We start from the raw sequence: 8,813 nt of genomic DNA, 5'->3' as shown, positions 1-8,813 counted from the left end.
TCTTCATCAGTCAAACAGCAGAATGGAAAAACTTTAAGTTCGGCCAAATTTCACTTCTGGTCCTCGACCTCCTGGGACTCAGAGCCGGCTCAGTTTCCTGCTCTGGATTCAGAGTTGAACAGCTGAAGGAGACAGACAGATTCACACTTTGGTACAGACAGTCTGTAGTCAGTCTGTAGTCAGTCTGTGGTCAGTCTGTGGTCAGTCTGTGGTCAGTCTGTAGTCAGTCTGTAGTCAGTCTGTGGTCAGTCTGTAGTCAGTCTGTAGTCAGTCTGTGGTCAGTCTGTGGTCAGTCTGTAGTCAGTCTGTGGTCAGTCTGTAGTCAGTCTGTAGTCAGTCTGTAGTCAGTCTGTGGTCAGTCTGTGGTCAGTCTGTAGTCAGTCTGTGGCCAGTCTGTGGTCAGTTGTTCTGGCACAAATAGTTTGTGTGGAGAAACCTGCAAAAACTGTATTTACATCCCAAGTAAACAACCCAAACTGAGCAGTGGCAGTGTGGGGGAGCGGACCACAGGTGGAGCAACTGACAATAACATTTATTCTGATGGAGGTCATGAGGTCATGAGGTCATGAGGTCATGAGGTCATGAGGTCAGTTTGAACATGAATACAACTCAAAGTGTTTTCCAGGCCGACAGTCTGCAGGTTTCATCCCAACCAGACTGCAGCTGTTCCTCTGTCTGACTGGAGGAGTTCATCAGTGAAACCACCTGCTGCAGGATTTGGTCCAGACGAGGTAGAAGAACACAAATTCCCTACTCAAGTAAATGTGCAAATACTCATTTAAATATATACTCTGGTAGAAGTTGAAGTACCGTTTCAAATCCTTTACTCAAGTCAAAGTATAAAAGTTTGTGGACTTAAATTTACTTAAAGTATAAAAGTAAAAGTCCTTCTCTAAAAAAGTCGTTTCTAATGTTCTAAACTGGTTTTCTGTTGAGCGTTCCTCTGAATCCCAGATGAGAAAGAGTCTGCAGCTCAGATCAGGAACCTGAACCCCAGCAGCTGAATTCACTAACGTTAACTCTCTCTCTTGTTGCTTCTCTCTCTTGTTGCTTCTCTCTTCTTCCTGTTGCTTCTCTCTCTCTCCCTTTCCTTCCTTTGTGGTGTCTCTTTGCTGAACAAGCAGCCGATCACATCTGGCTCTTGATCAGCTGCTTCTGGATGGAAGCCGTCTGATGCACAAAAAAAGTCATCAATCATCATAGAAAATCAGCTGATGATTTCCCGAGAGTAACGAGTCTGTTTTGAAAATGTAGTGAGTAGAAAGTACAGATTTTTCTTTTGAAATGTAGTGAGTAAAAGTAAAAAGTCTTCAGTGAAGGAAAAACTTGAGTAAAGTACAGATACTTGAAAATCGTACTTAGTACAGTAATGAAGTATTTTTACTTTGTTACATCCCACCTCTGCTGTGGTTGGACATGGCTGCCCGTCTCTGGGTTACAGTATTATTCCCACTGTATGTGAGGAGCCATGTGCAGCCTCATGTGACATCATGTATGTAGAATAATGTATGCAGCATCATTCAGTATCTGTAAAGTCAGTTTCTCTTTTAGTCAGCCAAGGACTCAAGTTGCCTCCTATCTTTTCAAAAGTACCAGAATATTTTCTTATCTGTCTATTATTCTGTACAAGTAGACGTCGGCTTTTCAAAAGGTAGATATCTCATGTTTGAACCAAACTCCTCACCTGATTGGACGATGTCTTATCTCAATAAAACTGTGACGTTCTACAGAGTCAAGGCCCTGAATAACACAAAAAAGCTGATAACCTCAATAAATAACTTTATTTCACTCTCAACACTGACATTCATTATTCTAACAATTTCAGGTTATACTAAAGCAACACTAATATTAGATATCAGTCATCCACTGCTAACGTGACGGAGGAAAAGAAAAGTCTGGAAAACCTGACATTACATTTGATTTTCTTTTCACATTTGTTTTCTTAATTAAATTGTTTAATAGTGTTTTTTGTGAATTATTTTTTTAATTTAAAGGTAGTAATCTATCCCAAAGTTTCCCTGCCTAAAATAATTTCATCAGTCTGGTTTCAGTGGAGTTTTAGTTTCCCATGATGGTCTCAATGTCTCAGAGGCTTTTCACCCTGAAGTGAAGAAGATTCTCAGGGAAACACTGAATACTTGTATTTTCTCGGTATGGAAATGGACAAATTTAAAGAATCTGAACAACATATTTCCCATCGGCAGCTTCAGTTCATGAATATCATGAATGTGAAGGTTGTGCTTTGAGAGAGAAAACCACACGTTCTCCAACTAAAGAACAAAGACTGCAACTCTCAGTGACATTTCACCTTGTAGTCGTTTTAGCTGATGCTCTTTTCCAGAGAGAGAATAACTGAGCAGGCGGCTGCTGTGGGGATTGAACCTGTGATCTTTTGGTTACGTGACGTTCTGTCTAACCAGCTGACCAGCCTGCTGTCAGAACCACAACATCTGAACATTTCATATCCATCCGTTCAACAGGACTATGGCACTGAAATTAATTCTGTTAGAAAAAATGAGTTTCACTTAAGATAAACAGTGGTGGGTTTAATTTATATTTCAGTCATTCAGCTGACTGTTTTATCCAGAACGACTTCAACATTACAACCAAGCAACTAATAACTTTCTATCTCAGAGTGACTTCTATTGAGCTCAACAGTAGAATCAGCTTCAGTTCCTAGATCACCAACATTAAAAGCAACCAACAGTAAGGAGGTCAAAGGTCAGAGATCACAGCACCCAGACAACAGTCCGTGACCCTCAGACCATACAGAGCCAACCTGTGTAACATTTGCTTTTTAGAGAGCTACTTCAAGAGAAATACTGTTGCAGTCTGTCTTTGGGAGTTGCTGTCCTGACTGAGTGAGAGTCTTCTTCACATTAGGAGTCGGTCAGAAGGTGGTGGAGGACGCTGCTCAGTAGCGGGTGGAGAAGCCGCGGATCTCCTGTTTGGAGATGTCCTTCTCGTTGGAGAAGACGGCCCGGTCGATACGAGAGCTGGGACTCCCGACGTTCCTCAACCAGTCCTTCCTGGAAAAGAAGAACAGAGCCAGAGTCATGAGATCTGTCTACAGTGTACACTTGAACACTTCCTCACCAGAGAGATGGTCCTAAACTGAGTTCCCCATGGGAATCCAGACACCTTCTGCAGACCTCCACTGATGGGCGGCTCTGCCCCGCCTCCACAGTCGATGCAGAAGTTTGGGACACCTCTTGTCCACCTTGCAGGGCGCAGGTCGGTCCAGGGGCTGAGCGAGCTCTGGCTGCTCTGAAAACCTCCTGGATCTCCTTCCAGCTGGGATCCTTGCTGTTGTGGGTTCATCAGGCCCTGCAGAACCCTGTCCTGTTCTCTAGCTGCGTGTCTGCAGGTGCTGTGGAGATGTTGGTCGTCTCCGTCAGGCGGGACAGGTGGTCTCTGCCTCTCTGCCTCCCTCCCTCTCTCTCCCTCTCTCCCTGTGTCGCTCTGCAGAGGATGAGGAGCTCCGGAGCTCCGCCTCCTCTTCCTCCGACACCTTCTGGACCGACCGGCCTCAGTTCCTGCCTCAGCTGGCCGGTCTTCGCCGCGCCGGTTCTTCACGTCGGTCCCGGTTCGTCGGTCCCGGTTCTTCACGTCGGTCCCGGTTCGTCACGTCTGTCCCGGTTCTTCACGTCGGTCCCGGTTCTTCACGTCGGTCCTGGTTCTTCACGTCGGTCCCGGTTCGTCACCTCGGTCCTGGTTCTTCACGTCGGTCCTGGTTCTTCACGTCGGTCCCGGTTCGTCGGTCCCGGTTCTTCACGTCGGTCCCGGTTCTTCACGTCGGTCCCGGTTCTTCACGTCGGTCCTGGTTCTTCATGTCGGTCCTGGTCCCACGCTTCTCCTCTGTGCCGAACTTTTCAGCTGCCAGGCTGACGATGATTGTTGCCATGGTGTTGAGTCTTCCATCTGTGTTCCCCTTGGCTGCTGCCTCCAGGGTCTCATCCACATCTTTGTCAAACTGAAGCCACACTTTCTCCTCTCTGCCTGGAAGCCAGTTAACCCGCTGGTGTTCTGTCACTGAGCTCGGGGTTCCAGGCAGCGTGGCTGACTCCGGGTCTGGATCCACCTGCGTCTCACCAGGTTTACTTCCTGTGCGACCGTCTGCTTCCTCCCCAGTTCTTGGCCTGGTGGATCTTCAGGTCCCGCAGGTTCATGCAGACCTTCAGCACACATTCCACACTTTGCATGGGCTGTTATCTGTGGGTCTTTCTGGCTGTGGTGCACTACTGCTACTACTACTACAAATAATAATAATAATGATGATGATAATTATTATTATTATTATTACTATTATTATTATCATTATTATTATTACAATATGTCCATGCATACTTGTGCAGAATCTGATCAGAATGTCTCATTAGAATCGGTTCAGGTGAAGGTCTTCCCATTGATAACCAGTTTAGTATTGATCAGTTCTACAATAGACACGTAATCAATCAAACTGCATCATATCAGACCGGACCAGATCCATTTTAATGACAGGACGATATTGGCAACGCAGGCCGGTGGAGTTTGGACTCACATCTCGTTGACTCTGTCCGCCGGTCCCTGGACTTGACCAATCACAGTCCCCTGTCTGGTGTTCTTCACCCAGCCGCTCAGCCCCAGACTCTGCCCATGGTCCTCTGTGTACTGGACAGACACATTCACCTCATTGTACAACACTTTTAACTCTGTAGGTTCAACAGACGGTCTGTAGGTTCAACAGACAGACTGTCGGTTCAACAGACGGACTGTCGGTTCAACAGACGGTCTGTAGGTTCAACAGACGGTCTGTAGGTTCAACAGACGGTCTGTAGGTTCAACAGACGGACTGTTGGTTCAACAGACGGTCTGTAGGTTCAACAGACGGTCTGTAGGTTCAACAGACGGTCTGTAGGTTCAACAGACGGTCTGTAGGTTCAACCAGACGGTCTGTAGGTTTACCAGGCGGTCTGTATAGATGAGTTTCCCGTTTACAAACAGTGGAGGATGGCGTGCAGCTCAGGGGCAGAAAAGCCGCTGTGGCTATCGTTGCTATAGCAACTTGGCTGTCATTTTCACACTGATAACAAACAAACGGACAACAGTAGCGTACCTGTCTAGTTTGTCAGACTCTGATCGCACAGATTATTTAGAAAAACTTGTTTTAAGTCCTGGTGATCGACTGCCGGACCTTTATTCATGAATGGCTTGTAGACCTGGCCAGGCGGCCTCCGGTCCAGTGGCCAGACACACTGTATATCTGAATCTGACTGAAAAGAAAAGACAGACTGTATATCTGTATCTGACTGAAAAGAAAAGACAGACTGTATATCTGTGTCTGACTGAAAAGAAAAGACAGACTGTATATCTGTGTCTGACTGAAGAGCCTGGCGTGTGCAGAAGAGCCTGGAGCATACAGAGCTCTCCATGCTGTATGTCGTGTCATGTGGGCATGTGCAGCAGATCAGACATTACAGCTCTGCTGAGTCTTGTGTTCAGAGCAGATCTGACCCAGAGTCAGTGTGAAGCGAAGCCCAGAGACGCCCGGCCGTACCGCCGACATCCTGACGACAGACCGTACATGTCCGGCCGGTGAGCGTCAGCCGGGTTTATATGAAGCTAGCTGAGTCAGCTGGATCTCTGCTCCGGCAGCAGCCGCAGGGCGGAGAAGCCCCCGGCCGGGCGAGGCGGGTCAGGGATCGGGGTTTGGGGCTTCTCCGGTCTGCAGCTGGACTCTACTGTAGCTGCTGATTTCGGGGGTTGCTTTTATTCTTTCCAGTCCAGGTGCAACGGCGAGGCATGATGTTAAAATATATAGCTACTTACTGAACTAAAATATTTGCCATCGCTTCTGGGAACTCAGATTACTAACAAACATGAACTGAGTGGCTGCCGGTGGCCTTTCTGCCCCTGAGACTTTATGTGACGTTACTTGGAAACTCATCTAGGTTCATCCAAACGGTCTGTAGGTTCATCCAGACGGTCTGTTCTCATGAAATGTTGTGAAATGAGCACAGTGTCTTAAAATAATATGTTGCTCTGTGGAGGAAAAGTGAGAGAAATGTGTTTCTCCAGCAGGAAAGGAGGAGGAGACATGACTAGAGACAGAAAGTAGATTGAAAGGCTGATTTATAATTCTGCATCAAAGTGTTGGTAGGGTCAGGGTCAGGGTCTCTAGGGTCAGGGTCACCTTAGGTCAAGGTCACCTTAGGTCAGGGTCTCTAGGGTTAGAGTCACTAGGGTCAGGGTCACTAACTCCCGATAGTGAAGACAACATGGAGCAGATGAAGAGAGGAGCTGAGGAGGTTCAGATGTTCCTCTGGACCACAGATCATCTCCCCGTTATAAAGTGAAATATCCACAACATGAGTTCCACTGCTGCTTCTTCTGTGGTGTCTGCTGTGTGAACAAAGCTCCACACTGACATCTAGTGTCTCTCTGCTCTAGACCAGAATCAGAAACACTGAACTGTAAACGCTCACTGCTGGAGAAACCTGGGGCGAACTAGAAATCAGCCTTAAAGGTTTGGATGGGCGATGAGCCAGGTTCAGTTCTCAATTCATGATAAGTATAATGTACAGCCAGTATAATGTCAGTCTGCTGTATCTGAACATCTTTCTGTGGTGGTCAGTGATGCGTCTTCCTGTGGCAGAGACCCTAAAGGAAACGACAGGGTTCCACTCACTTGTCCTCTTTGCACCTTAACATTTATTTTGTCAACGTTTCGGTCTTGAGAAACGTCTCCGTACCGAAACGTGGACAAAATACATTTTAACGTGCAAAGAGGATAAGTGAGTGATGAACACTGTCGTTTCCTTTAACTTGATCTATTTGGGGCTTTGGATTCCTGCACCAGGAGACGGAGAGGTGTGCGCTTCATTCTTCTTCTTCTCTAGATATCGGTAACACTTTACAATAAGGGTCACTAAGTTAAGGGTTAGTTAAAGTTTAAGAATTAACTAACCCTTAATTAACAGTTAACTAATGTGTCATTTACTAATAGTGTTCGTGTTAACTAAGGTATTAATTTATACATTATTTAATAGTTTATAAAGATGACTATTAAATAATGTATAAATTAATACCTTAGTTAACATGAACACCAGTAGTAAATGATTACCAGACACATTAGTTAACCCTTAACGTAGTGACCCTTATTGTAAAGTGTTACCTAGATATCTAACCCCAACCAAGACCTAAAGCTAAAGGTTGTAGACTAGCTCAATATGTGGCAGCAACGTTCTCCTTCTGCATTAAACTCATAAATATCTAGAAATATAACAACAGACACATGAGAGAAGATGATGCTCACCATTCTGAAGCAAACACCTAAAGAGAGAGACGAAGAAACAGGAACATTAAACAGAAACTACAGTAAAACTATAAACTATATAACATCCAATAAGAACATTACAGGAATATTATCACTGTGAAACCAAACTCCTTGTCCTTAATTTCTCATCACATAAACATTAATTATCCATTAAAAATAACAGCTTTAATAAAGTAAGGTTAGTATCATGGGTTTATAAGGGATTTATTCATGGGTTGGTTCACAGAGACTCTAGAAATTAAGGGATTTCTCATGTCTTTTGTGCAGGTTTACAGGTTATTAATGAGTTATTAATGAGTTATTAATGAGTTATTAATGGAAAGGTCCTGTCTGCCTTAATTTTACATTAAATTAGAAAGTAAGGAGTCAAATATTAAAGGTAGTTTAAGGAGGTTTTGATGGGTCTCCTCCATTAATAACTCCCTTAACTCATTTTAAGTGGATTTTGCATGAATTAAGGGGTGAATTAATGTCGATTAGTTACGTTAGTTAGTTAAGTTACTTTAAGGGCTTACTGGTTCGTAGAGTATAGTGACACCATGGGAGACACAGTTACCATTAAGTAAAATAATGTCACTAAACTCACTAGCGAGTACCATAGACACACTGTTAGAACTTATAGGAATACTATAGGAATATTATAGGAATATTATAGGAATATTATAGGTATTCATGGAGACAATACAAGAACATACAATAAGGTCTGTATTTATTACCATGGACACACTATGAAACCCTACAGGAATATTATAGGAATATTATAGGATGTTACAGCACAGGAGGCAAAAATACCATAAAGTACAATAAAGTAGCTATAATCTCACTATTGAGCACCATAGACACACTATGAGAATATTATAGGAATATTAAAGTGATTTTAGGGCATTTTTAAACATATTATAGCCTCTATATATAAATAACTACAGGAGATGTGGAAGAATCTTCATGCGCATAAATACACACTGTTTTGCCATGTAGACAGCTAAAGAGGTTATGAGCCATATTAAGTCAATATTTATAGGCCTACGTCACACACACGCACACGCACACACACACACACGCGCGCGCGCTTCATGCTGACTTACCCTGGACATTCCCGAAAATCTCAAATCTACAGAAGTGAGTTTTGCGTGTTTTGCGTCGCTGGACATGACGAAGACAGACACACACAGCAGAATGAGTCCAGATAAAACCATGACAGACCACATCCAGGTCCAGCTTAAGTCCGCCAGGTCCAGCAGAGCAGCGTCCGGTTTATTTATAGAACATACATTTATCACCAGAGGAAAAACTCCAACTGTTCTATTTTTAAAACTGGAAACTGAAGCAGCTACAGACAGATCTTTCAAAATAAAACCTTCAGTACTGTCGAAGATGTGTGGCGACGTTGCATTGCGTTATAATGGTACTTTATTTTGAAGGCAGAATCACCTGACTTCTGGTTTGGCAGCGTTTAAGACTTCCGGTCGACACTTAACAAAAATAAAAGCGTTATTGA

At 44.1% G+C, this 8,813-nt stretch overlaps 1 protein-coding gene across 2 annotated transcripts; it reads right to left on the bottom strand.

The window, feature by feature from the left end:
* Window positions 1-2,588: 2,588 nt before the first annotated feature.
* LOC139641490 (acylphosphatase-2-like) lies at window positions 2,589-8,515 on the bottom strand. 2 transcript variants are annotated; one of them, XM_071515906.1, is made up of 4 exons: window positions 8,401-8,515; window positions 7,295-7,311; window positions 4,541-4,650; window positions 2,589-3,029 (listed from the first exon to the last, which is right to left on the bottom strand). In XM_071515906.1, the coding sequence occupies exons 2-4, from the start codon at window positions 7,295-7,297 to the stop codon at window positions 2,915-2,917; spliced, it is 228 nt and encodes a 75-aa protein (XP_071372007.1). In that variant the 5' UTR covers window positions 7,298-7,311; window positions 8,401-8,515; the 3' UTR covers window positions 2,589-2,914. The 2 variants fall into 2 exon arrangements, with proteins under 2 accessions (XP_071372007.1, XP_071372006.1); XM_071515905.1 differs by lacking the exon at window positions 7,295-7,311 and having other exon boundaries at window positions 8,401-8,478.
* Window positions 8,516-8,813: the final 298 nt, after the last annotated feature.

Source organism: Centroberyx affinis, unplaced genomic scaffold (assembly GCF_046629955.1).
Source record: "Centroberyx affinis isolate AG114_WGS23_722 - 3 ecotype Tasmania unplaced genomic scaffold, CSIRO-AGI_Caff_v1 ptg000378l_1, whole genome shotgun sequence".
Classification (NCBI taxonomy): domain Eukaryota; kingdom Metazoa; phylum Chordata; class Actinopteri; order Beryciformes; family Berycidae; genus Centroberyx; species Centroberyx affinis.
This window is presented reverse-complemented; position numbering and strand designations above follow the sequence as displayed.